Here is a 13,036-nt window from a genome sequence, read left to right on the forward strand (position 1 = left end):
GTCAACGCAAAACCCTGCCCCTATTTAAACTTACACTACTCACAAAAAAGTCGGGATATTTGGCTTTCAGGTAAAGTTTATGGAAAAAGTTCACGCTACAGTGATATTATATCATGAAAGTAGGGCAAGTAGAACCATGAAATGGTGATTTTCTCATCTAAAAAAAAATATTGAAACAAAAGCCAACAGTGGTGGCTATACCCCCATAAAAATATCAATGTCTCAATAACTTGTCATGTGGCCTCAATTACAGCTTGACAACAATGCCTTATGCTAATTATTGTCTGCTGAGGCATGAAATCCCACTCTTCTTGAAGGACATCCCTTAAGTCATCGAAGTTCTGCGGTACAGAGTTAAGAGCCTCTACAAAGCTACACAGCTGATCCCTCATGTTTTCAATGGGATTCAGGTCTCCAGTACCAGTTACCTAATGATGCGACCTTGATGAGCTGATGCATTGTCGTCCATGTAGATGAAATTAGGCCTGTGTTGTTCATGCAGAGGCATAATGACTGGATAAATGGTGTTATTCAAGTAGTATGGACTTGTCACTGTACCATTCACAAAGTGTAGAGGAGTTAAGTATTGACACACCTGCTTACACTGTAACACCACCACCACCAAAAGCAAACAGTGGCTGATGTATAGAGCTGTTCTTGACATCTCCAGCATTGCTGACAGACATCATTTCTGCTCAATGTGAATTGACTTTCATCAGGGAACAGCACTGAGGCCCACTGGTCCACTTCTATGCCTTTCTGTGACCCTTCCTGTCTTTCTATATCTATCTAAATGTTGCCACCTGCTGATGACACTCTGTGACACTCTAAGCTCAGTCCCACTTCCATCTAAGTACATCCTACTTGAAGCCTCGCAATGACCAGGTACTGTTGATCAATTGTTAGTTGTTGTCTTGGTCTCATGGTGTCAAAATGTAAACAGCATGATGAGAAGGACTGTTTAAATATCAATTGTAATGGAACCAGCAAATTTATTGAGTAATTCATGGTTCAAACACCTGTTGTGAATTTTGCCATTAAGCTCTTGTTAGAGAACAAGTTGTGCATAAAGTACTGAAACATTGAACACAAATTTAGAGATGGTCACATTGAGTTCACCTATAAACGTAAGAATGCATTTTAGATTCATCCTAAGAGTTCATCCATAAGTCAAATATCCCTAACTTTTTGCAAATAGTATAAGTTAAAATCATAAGAAACAGTGGCTTGTGGCTTCATGAGAAACAGTGGCTACACAAACCTCCAAAAAAAACATGCCCGCATTTATACACAAATTTTACACACATTTAATTGACAGAAGAAACAGTTGCTTGTTCTGAAGTTGAACAAGTCTAAAAAATTCTCCCTTTTATTTGGGAGCAGCAGTATAGAAAATATGGAAAGGATAAGGTGTGTTGGAGTAATAACTGACAGCAATAGTAGCACAAGAAGTAACAGCAATAAGAGTAATGGAGTTGACAGTAGTGGAATTAGCAGCTGGGAGTAGTAGTTGAGGCAGTGGAAGTAGCAGCAGCCATAAGGCATGGAACATGATGATAGGCAGGAAGACAGAGGCAGTAGCGTGATGGGGCCAGAAATAAATAACCATCATCAGGAATGGCATTAAGCAGTCAGGAGGACAACTTTGTCCATTGGGGTGTGACAATGTCACCTCCTGATATGACGCTGGAGGCTGGACAAGACATTACAGGGGGTGCAAACTGAGGCAGCTGTTCCAGTCTGCCTGCCCATAAGTTCATGGGGTCAAGGTACACAGGGTATACACCAGAGAAAGGCCACAGTCCAGGCAGTAATGAACCTGGCGGTTCAAGTGGTACGTCTCCATTTGCTGATTTCCACCAGCCTGGTGCAGCACATGAAAAAAACTGCTCCATCATGTTCACGAGACTGAATTGGCTGCAGCTGCAGCTGTGGCTTCTGATGCTTGTGGTAGCAGAGATGATTGGAGTTGGGTGAGATGGCAGGGGGCAGAGGGGGACCGCCTTGTGAGACATGCAGATGGCAGTCATTCTCATAGAAAGCTGTGGCAAGCTGTACAGTGTATCATGGTAATAAGGCAATTTGGTTTCTTTTTTTGGCAACAAGAAAACATTCTCCCATTTTGCTTTGAAGTATGAGTCTAAAAGGATGGCTATCCAGTAATTATCAGATTGCTTCATGCTAATGATACGCCTGCCAGTACAAAAGCAAAAAAAAAAAAAAACATACAACTTGCCACACTAGAAAGTATGCCCGAGGACCCAGTTCTTTTTGGCTCCACTCCCCAATAAGATAATTGGTTGTTATGGCCAGTATCATCATCGTCATGATCATCATCAGCCTCATTCTCATGCACAAGAGACTCCTCTTGCTCCTTTTCCTCCTCCAGTAGTAGCTCCTCCTCTTCAACTTCCTCTTCTATGAGAATTTCTCCATATGTGTCCCCAACAGCTACAGGGAGGCCAGCAAGAAGCTGTTTTTATTCCGCCATCCATTAATAAAAGCATCTGCTCTAAGATAAATATCAGAGAGATGACATCATTCATGCCACAGTTGATCCTAATGACAAATCTTGTGGCCTCTTCGAAGGGCCTGAGTATGCAACACATGTCTCTGATGAGCAATCGCTGCCTGATCTCAAAACAACACATACTCCCTGCTGAAGTAGTCTGGTGCAAGATTAAATCATTCAAGGTGGAATTCCAGTAGGTTGGAACATCGAGTGGTGCAATGGTAAACTGTTCTGTCACTGCAAGCCCTGGAGGGAGTTCCTTGCGACTTAAGAATGGACTGAGGTCAGAGAGGACACCAGATTTGTCAGAATACCAATGAGCAATAAAACACAAAACCGGAATATGATTGTACAACTCAAATAAAACATAAGTGTCAGAAATGAATAGCTCTTAGATGGGACAAACCAATACACTCAGAATATACAAAAAAATAATACAAAAATATATTAAAAAATGTATCTTTATTGAAATTGATAAAACAAATAAATAGATGCATACATTGACAAATATATAGATAAGACAGATTTGTCAGTAGGGACAACTACACCATGAACAATGTCATCCCCTGATATTTATTGTAGAGCATATGCTAACACTGATGCAACATGGGATGATGGAAAATACAACTTATGCATCTTGCTGGCTACCCTGTAGCTGTTGCGGAGCCACATGGATAAAGTCCAATGGAGGAGGAGGTGGAGGAGGAGCATGAGGATGAAGAGATACCACTGGAGGAGGAGCTGTTGCTTGTGCACAAGGACAAGGCTGATGATGATGACAGTGGTCATAATGACCAATTATCTCAGTGGGTGTCAGGGTCTTATAGAACTGGGTTGTTGGACATGCTGGCGAGCATGGCAAGTTGTATGCTTGCTTGCTTATGTACTGACAGGAATATGGTTAGTATGAAGCAATCTGATGAATACTGGGGAGCCACTTTAGACCCTCTGAATCAAAGCAAAATAAAGGAATGTTTTAATGTTGCCAGAAGGGAGGAAAAACTGCTTTATTACCAGGATACACTGTGTATGCAGCTTACCACCGGTGTGTCTAACCAGAAGGCTCCTCTCAGTCCCATTCTGGGTCTCCCACCTCCCACGGCCTCCAATGCCAAAATCAAAAGAAGCAGCAGTTCAGTTATATGAATGTGATCGAGCATTTTTTTCATGTGCCACACCAGGCTGACACAAATTGGCAAATGGAGACATACTGCCTTAACAACAAGGTCCAGTTCTAACTAGACGGTGGCCTTTCTCTAGTGCATACTGTGCTCTCTGGACCTCTGGGTAGGCAGATTTGGACAAGTGGCTGGAAATGGCAATGTTTGTGCTCTTTTTAATGTTTTGTCCACCCTACAATTTAATGTCAGAGAGGGTTTTCAGCAAAAGAGTTGGCGTTGTCAAACTAAAACAGACAAAGGTGTCTTCCATCAATGTACAAAACATAATTTCTGTTAAAATAAACGAGGCATGGGTTCATGATGATTTTCACACACCTTTGGCTAAAGCCAATGAATAGATCTGCCATTGCTGATGGTATTTATTATCAGGCCTATCACACCACTTCTGCTGTCTGCCTGTTTACTATTGTGGTTTTTATCATATGAGTACTGCTGCTGCCACCAGTGCCACAGCTGCTACTCTCTGCTGCTAATCCCACTATTGCCAATTCCATTACCCCAACTGCCCTTACCATTACTCCTACATAGCTGCCACTACTTTTTCCCAAACACAGCTGCACACACATCGAAGTAGTTCCTCGTAAGTTTCATGCTGTGCTTCTACTTCTGGTGCTACTACTATGTTATCCACAATATTATGCTGCTGCCTTCAAAGAAAAGTGAGAATTTTTCCAGACTTGTTCAACCTCAGGCTTGATGCTCTCTCTTATTTCTACTGTACACCTACATGCTATTAATTTTTGAGGTGGGGGGACATATAAAATGAATAGTTTGTTAGAGCATATTAGCATTAGTCATAGATTTCCATATGGGAATATTCATTCAATATACAGATTTTATCTGCACCTTGTTCCATTAAAGAATGTCCATGCAACATCCAGAAAAGCTCACTTTTGGTGCTTCCTGTTTCAGGGAGCTAAAAAGGAGACAGCATCTGCTAGTTACATTACTTCATTCAGGTAATTGTTCAGATTTTTGCTAATTTATCAGATCCTCACATCAACAAAGTCTTTTTAGACTACAGAAATCTTAGCATGTTATATTTTTTACATGCATGGTGATAGGAAGAAACACATATGTCTGCATAGATATTAATGTCAGCCGTTTTGGCCATGAATGGGCTGGGGAGAGAAGTATGAAGATACTTTTTGCAGAGCTTTTTTTGTCACAAGTAGTGAGAATAAGAAGTTTTATTCAGCCAGATTCTACTTGTCATGGAACCATGAACCGGACGTACAACAAGAGATAAGTGGAAATAAGAAGGCTTTATTGAAAATCAAGCTGTAAGGCGAAAGTCCAAACGGATGGCTAAACAGAAGCAGGGTCTTGCGAAGCCAGAGGTCAGGAACCAGAAGGGTGGTCAGACGAAGCCTGGATCAGGAACCAGCAGGGTAGTCAGACGAAGCCTGGATCAGGAACCAGCAGGGTAGTCAAACGAAGCCAGGATCAGGAACCAGAAGCAGCAGCAGTCTTAGAAGCATGTGAACACAGGAGGACCAAGCAAGGAACTGAAGCCACAGACCTCCTATATATATGAGCTGGGCATCCAGCTCCTCCCAGTGGGAAGGAGAAGCCGCAGGGTGGGAGGCTACAAGAAACCCAGAAACCAAGATGGCCGCCAGCACATGTCAAACGAAGGGGAACAGCAAGAAGGTAAGACCATGACAGTACCTCCCCCTCAAGGGCCCCTCCTCCGCGGAGTAAAGAACGGTTTCTGAGGGAAGCGTGCGTGGAAGGCTCGGAGCAAGGCAGGAGCATGGACATCTGCGGAGGGAACCCAGGAACGCTCCTCTGGACCATAACCACGCCAATGGACCAAAAACTGCACCCGACCGTGGACCAGGCGTGAGTCCAGGATATTGCTCACCTCATACTCCTCACGATTGCCCACTTGGACCGGACGAGGCCGAGGAACCGAGGAAGTGAAATGATTACACACCAGTGGCTTCAAGAGGGAGACATGAAACACGTTGGAGATCCGCATGCCAGGAGGAAGCGCAAGGGCATAGGCTACCGGGTTTACCCTGCGAAGCACTCGGAAGAGACCAACAAAGCGAGGCGCCAGCTTGGGAGTGGGCACTCGAAGGTTGAGGTTGCGGGTGGACAACCATACGCGGTCTCCGACCTAGTAGGAAGGAGCGGGCGCTCGTCTGCGATCAGCCTGGAGTCTCTGGCGCTGCGCAGAGACCTCAAGGGACCTCTGGATCTGTACCCAAGAAGCACGTAGGACGGAAAGGTGATCCTCCACAGCCGGAATATCCTGTGGAGAGAATACCTCCGGTAACACGGCAGGTTGGAACCCATAATTGGCCATGAAGGGAGACGTCCCAGAGGAAGAGTTCACCGCCGTGTTCCTGGCAAACTCAGCCCAAGGCAGGAGGTCAACCCAATTGTCTTGGTGATCGGAGACATAGCAACGAAGGAATTGCTCCAAGGCCTGATTGGATCGTTCTGCGGCCCCATTGGACTGAGGGTGGTAGGCCGAGGAGAAAGAGAGATGAATCCCCAACTGGGAGCAAAAGGCGCACCAGAACCTGGACACAAACTGACTCCCCCGATCCGACACAATCTCCTTGGGCAACCCGTGCAACCGGAAGACCTCCCTGGCAAAAATCGTGGCCAACTCTTGTGCAGAGGGTAACTTCTTGAGAGGAACACAGTGGCACATTTTGGAAAACCGATCCACTATCATGAGAATGACCGTATGGCCTCGGGATGCAGGGAGGTCCACAATGAAATCCATCCCCAGGTGTGACCATGGACGCTCCCCGGTGGCTATGGGTTGCAAAAGGCCCAACGGAAGGTGCCGAGGGGACTTACTCTGGGCACAAACGGAGCATGCCGCTACATATGCGGCGATGTCGGAACGTAGAGAAGGCCACCAGAACAGACGTGAAACAGCCCAGGACAGCTGATTCTTTCCAGGATGCCCCGCGGCCTTGGAGTTATGGTAGGTTCGCAACAACCGAGTGCGCAACTCCTCAGGCACAAAACATCTGCCGTTGGGTCTCCCAGAGGGAGCACCAGATTGAGCCGCCAAAATCTGCTCACCCAGGGGAGAGGTCAGGCTGGTGCGAATGGCGGCCAGGATCTGATTCGGAGGTATGACCGAAGTCGGAATCGACTCCTCCCCGGACAGCTCGGAGTACTGCCGTGATAAGGCATCCGCTCTGATGTTCTTGGAACCGGGTAGGTAGGAGACCACGTAATTAAAATGTGACAAGAACAGAGCCCATCTGGCCTGACGTGGTGTCAATCTCTTGGCCTCAGAGAGGTAGGTCAGATTCTTGTGGTCCGTCAGGATGAGAACCGGAACCACCGAGCCCTCGAGCAAGTGCCTCCATTCTTTAAGGGCCTGCACGATGGCCAATAACTCCCTGTCAGCAATCTGATAGTTGCACTCCGCGGAAGACAGTTTCCGGGAGTAAAACCCACAAGGAAGCAGAGGACCCTCTGGTGTTCTACGCTGAGACAGAAGGGCGCCTACTCCCGTCTCAGACGCATCCACCTCGAGGACAAAAGGCAACCCAGGGTTGGGATGCGACAGAATCGGAGCCGACACAAAGGCGGACTTTAGAGCCTCAAAAGCTCGGATGGCCTCGGGCGGCCAGACCTGGGGATTACTGCCCTTCCTGGTCAGATCCGTGAGAGGCTTGGCTAGCATGGAAAAGTCCCTGATGAACTTCCGATAATAATTGGCGAAGCCCAAAAAGCGCTGCAGGGCACGAAGACCACTGGGCTGGGGCCACTGTAAGACAGCCGAAACCTTCTCAGGATCCATGGAGAACCCCTCAGCGGAAATGATGTAACCTAAGAAGGTTACCTGGGATCGGTGAAATTCGCATTTCTCAAGCTTACCGAACAGCTTGTTCTCTCATAACCGTTGCAACACTCGTCTGACATCCAGAATGTGGGCCTCCATGGATTCAGAATATACCAAGATGTCATCCAAATAGACCACCACACACTGCTGCAACAGGTCACGGAAAACATCGTTGATGAATTCCTGGAAGACTGCGGGCGCATTGCACAACCCAAAGGGCATAACCAAGGATTCATAATGACCGGTCCTGGTGTTAAACGCGGTCTTCCACTCATCGCCCGCCTTGATCCTTACCAGGTTATATGCCGCCCTCAGGTCGAGTTTGGTAAAGACCGTGGCCCCTTTGAGGCGATCGAACAGCTCGGAAATCAAGGATATCGGGTAAGCGTTCTTGATCGTGATGCGATTGAGACCCCTGTAATCGATGCAAGGCCTCAACTCACCGCCCTTCTTTTTCACAAAGAAAAATCCAGCCCCTGCCGGGGACGAGGATTTGCGAATGTGTCCGCGTGAAAGCGCCTCCCTCACGTACTCCTCCATGGCCTCATTCTCCGCTACCGACAGTGGATAGACTTTGCCACGAGGAGGAACGGCACCAGATTGTAACTCTATGGCACAATCGTATGGGCGGTGCGGAGGTAGGGCAACCGCACGCACCTTATCGAATACATCCCGGTACTCCTCGTATTCAGGAGGCAACAGAGAGTCCGAGGAAGTACACAGCAACTTGACAGGCCCATGGATGCAACTAGCCCCACACTGTGGTGACCACGAGAGGATCTCGGCCGATTTCCAATCGAAAGTCGGATTATGCTTCTGGAGCCAGGGGTACCCCAAGACCACCGAGTAGTATGGAGACGAAATAACCTGGAGACAGACCGACTCTCTGTGAACGGCACCAATGGCCATCCCCACTGGAAGGGTCTCATGAGTCACGTGTGGCGGCAGAAGGGGTCTGCCGTCTATCGCCTCAAGAGCCAGTGGGGAACCTCGAGGCTGCAGAGGAATGGAATTGGCGGCAGCGAACACACTATCAATGAACAAACCACCAGCACCAGAGTCCACCAACGCCTGGGTCGTCACCGAGCCCCCGACCCAGGAGAGGACAACAGTAATCAGTGGTTTGTCAACACGGGAAACCGGGGACGAGGAGACTCCACCCAAGATCTGCCCCCGACAGGATCTCAGGTGCGAGCGTTTCCCGGACGGTTCGGGCATGCCAACCGAAAATGCCCACCGAGACCACAGTACATGCATCGGCCCTCGCGTCTCCGGAGTACCCTCTCCCCCTCGGACAGGCGAGCAAACCCCAGCTGCATGGGTTCACCCCCAGACAAGTCATCCCCAGGAGGCGTGGGAGGAGAGGGAGGCACGGGTGGGACAGCAAACGTAGGCGCCAATCTGTTAGAAGGCCTCCGCAGGCTCTCCTTAAAGGAAGGTCTCTCCCTGAGTCTGGTGTCAATCAAAATCAGGAAAGAAATAAGAGACTCGAGCTCCACTGGTAGGTCCTTAGCTGCAACCTCATCCTTCAAGGCATCCGAGAGACCATGAGAGAAAGCAGCGACCAGAGCCTCATTATTCCAGCCCACCTCTGCTGCCAGGGTACGAAACTCAATGGCGTATTCAGCTACGGATCGTGAACCCTGTCTGATGGACATAAGGAGCTTCGCAGCAGAGGCAGCACGAGCCGGCACATCGAATACCTTCCGAAGAGAAGCAACAAAACCGGAAAACTCGGCAACCACCGGATTGTTGTTCTCCCATAAAGGGCTGGCCCAGGCCAAGGCCTTGTCCGAGAGCAGCGAGATCAAGAAGCCCACCTTTGATCTCTCAGTAGGAAAGGCATGTGGCAGCAACTCGAAATAAATGCCCACCTGGTTAAGGAAACCTCGGCACTGAGTTGGCTCTCCCCCAAAGCGCTGTGGAAGGGGGGCAGAACCGGTCATACCCCGAAACACCGCAGGCGCAGCAACAGGTGTCGGGGTAGACTCTGGCGCAACAACCGGAGCGGCAGTAGGAGCGGGCCCAGGAGCGACAACCGACCCATCGGCAACGGAAGCTAAATGAGCCGTGCGTTCAAGCAGGGTTTGCAACGCCACAGCGAACCGACCCAACAGGTGATCCTGCTGATCAAGTCTGGCAACCAGCGTAGGTAGCGAGGATGGCCCTGTACCGTCAGAATTCATGGCTTGGTCCTAATGTCATGGAACCATGAACCGGACGTACAACAAGAGATAAGTGGAAATAAGAAGGCTTTATTGAAAATCAAGCTGTAAGGCGAAAGTCCAAACGGATGGCTAAACAGAAGCAGGGTCTTGCGAAGCCAGAGGTCAGGAACCAGAAGGGTGGTCAGACGAAGCCTGGATCAGGAACCAGCAGGGTAGTCAGACGAAGCCTGGATCAGGAACCAGCAGGGTAGTCAGACGAAGCCAGGATTAGGAACCAGAAGCAGCAGCAGTCTTAGAAGCATGTGAACACAGGAGGACCAAGCAAGGAACTGAAGCCACAGACCTCCTATATATATGAGCTGGGCATCCAGCTCCTCCCAGTGGGAAGGAGAAGCCGCAGGGTGGGAGGCTACAAGAAACCCAGAAACCAAGATGGCCGCCAGCACATGTCAAACGAAGGGGAACAGCAAGAAGGTAAGACCATGACACTACTCTTGCAAGTGCCCAGCCTGGGGCTTAACTGTTAATTACTATTTGCACTGAGCTTCATAGCATATCCCTTCTGCTTTGAGTGACAGATATACTGGTCTCCTGGCTGATGACATCACTGTGTGCACCTAGCACCATCACGCGGTTAAGTCATCACGCTCACTGCAGATCCTTTGGCGGGTTTTCTTCAATCAAGACTGGAGCAGATGGCTTCTACACAAGCAAGTGGATAAGGCAAGTATATATATATATATATATTTTTTTTTTTTTTCAGCCACCATTTTAGGAAAAATTGATTCGTTACCACAATGCTCGAGAAAACTCGGCTTTGTGGTAAATCAAATTTTTCCTGAAATTTGGATCAAAGTCCACTTAAGATACTTCAATTCACTCAACACTACTGGGTAGTACAGTGTACAACTATGCCTCTATGCTTTACATATCATTTATATGTGCATATTACTGGAACTTGCTTAGACAGAATGCTTATACAGTAATTAGATCACGGTTTGATATAAACTTTATGCTGATTTCAATTCTCTAGATTGCATCAGGGTAATTAAAATTCATTCAGCAACCCACAAAAACAGCTGTTGTTACCAAAAATGTTATTTCCTTTTGAACAATAGAAGTTTTAGTTGAAGATGTTAAGCAGCTTCTTAATTACTGCATTTGTTTGTTTTACTGATGAGAAATCAACAGTTGCTTTCTTCTAGTCACGAGCGTATTACGAACAAAATTATGATTACATATAGGATTACAATGTTTCTAAAACACTGCATTGCCTGTTATGTGATTGTTTCTAAAATGAATTATGTAGATGCCATCTCCTAGCAAAGCTTGTATCTTTCCATGTCTTCTGGTTAAAGGATCCATAATGAACATATTTTACCTTAGACGCATATTTTAATAAACATAGAAGTGAACAGAAGATTATGCAACATACCTCCATGCTCTGGTAATATGGGTCTTTAGGGTCACAGAGTGAAGTAGTTATTCTGTGGTTGCCAGGGTAACAGCGTTGGCTCACATTCTGGGGTACTGGAAAGGTCTGATGAATAATTGTTAGCCTTCCAATTGACCTTCTGACTAAGTCCTGTACATCCAAGTCATTTATCTCCTGTCGAATTTAAGAGAAAAATAATACATTGCTCAGAGCAGATACAATATATGAAAACCTAAAACATCTAGTCATCAATAATTATAAAAGGCTTTTTGTTAAATAAAGATAAATAAGGAGTATATATATATACGGCAAATCTTGTTTACTGTCTCTAAAAGAGTACTATTGGCATAAAGTCCTAGAAGCATCTCTTGAGATTAAACCCCATCAGACTATAACATCTTTTTCCTTTGCTTATTCGAGTGTAAAGAGCATAAATAAAAATAGGTCAGCAGCAACAGGGAGTATATTGAAATATTAACATATTATAAAAAATACAGCAATTTATGACACACAAGAGTTCTTCAGAAATGCAAGAGAAGCACATAAAGTGGAACAAAGTTTATCTGTTTACATCTATTACAAATGATGTCCTCATTATGTTCCTAAACAAAATGAAAAGCATATTATAGGAACAAATTATAGCCAAGGACTTACAAGGTAAAACAATTACACAGAACAGAGTGGTAACTGTTGATAGAGAGAAGGATGAATTAATCATAGCAAAATCTTTAATGGCCATTTTCTGAATTAACTCTGTCCCTCTTGCAGTCTTGTAGAAGTCTGTACATTATTACTAAGTTATTATTGAAAGAATAATTAGTCTGTGATATTACCCTAGAGAAATGCAATTATTAGTGTTTTATCGTCACTTTGTGGCTTCTCAATATTCATTTATAGAGGCACGTCCTTTATGAAAAACATAAAGGACATGAATGTACAATCCAATGCACTAATAGGGCAAGAAAGAGCAAAAGGAAATAATCTAGCCTATATCTAGTCTATATATGTACTCAGGTTGCTTTTGATTATCTATAAGGTTAGTAGATGTACTTCAAACAGTTTCAATCAGTCTATGATATCCTTTTGCAGAGATCCAATAAATTTAGCAATAAGGCCACAAGGGGGAGCAGTAGCAATAGTGGCATAGTTTAGAATGGAACCGCTACTGCACAAGAACTGCAGAGAAAATTGCATGTGTCAAGCACAATCACAGATTTTATTTCATTTATTTATATATTTACACATATCATAGTTCAGATCATATTTACTAATTGATTTTCTCAATGCAATCAACTACAATTGCTGCAATATCTGCACCTATAGCACATAACATAATGTAATTCTTGTTTATCAGTCTTATTTGAAGGCAATGGTGGTATAAACGAGTGATGCCCAACCTGCTGCCCTTCAGCTGCTGTAAAACTACAACTCCCGCCATGCCCTCCTGTAGGCTGATAGCTGTAGGCTGTCCAGGCATGCTGGTAGTTGTAGTTTTGCAACAGCTGGAGAGCGTCAGGTTGGGCAACCCTGGTATAAAAAATAAGCTGTGAAAATATCCAAAAAATGCCATGTACTGATTTTTGGACATAATGGCCCTGCTATAACAAAAGTAGTGTAAAGGAAAACTGGCCTAGTTGCCTTTAGCTACCAGATTCCACCTTTCTTATTCCAAAGGAGTCCTGAAAAATGAAATCCAGAATCTGATTGGTTGTTATGGGAAACTGAGACCGTTTTGTTTTATACCAGTTTTGATAAATCAGGGCCATAGATTTCTGGACACATAGTTACCAGACAAACAACCATTTTTCCGTTACCCATCTTATTTGGTTTCACCATACATAAGTACAGAAATAGGGGGAAAAAATGCTGCGCTCAGGCAACTTTAATACCAAAGGATCAGTCGAGAAACCATCCAAC

The 13,036-nt window shown here is 45.7% G+C and overlaps 1 protein-coding gene across 1 annotated transcript in view; it reads right to left on the minus strand.

Annotated features, from left to right (window-relative positions):
• GRID2 (glutamate ionotropic receptor delta type subunit 2) overlaps nucleotides 1-13,036 on the minus strand; it is a 1,539,079-nt gene that overhangs the window by 610,004 nt on the left and 916,039 nt on the right. The window contains exon 6 of the mRNA XM_044302725.1: nucleotides 11,120-11,293. Coding sequence (XP_044158660.1) covers nucleotides 11,120-11,293 — 174 coding nt within the window. The remainder of the gene's footprint in view (nucleotides 1-11,119; nucleotides 11,294-13,036) is intronic.

The sequence above is a fragment of the Bufo gargarizans genome, chromosome 1, assembly GCF_014858855.1.
Source record: "Bufo gargarizans isolate SCDJY-AF-19 chromosome 1, ASM1485885v1, whole genome shotgun sequence".
Lineage (NCBI taxonomy): Eukaryota > Metazoa > Chordata > Amphibia > Anura > Bufonidae > Bufo > Bufo gargarizans.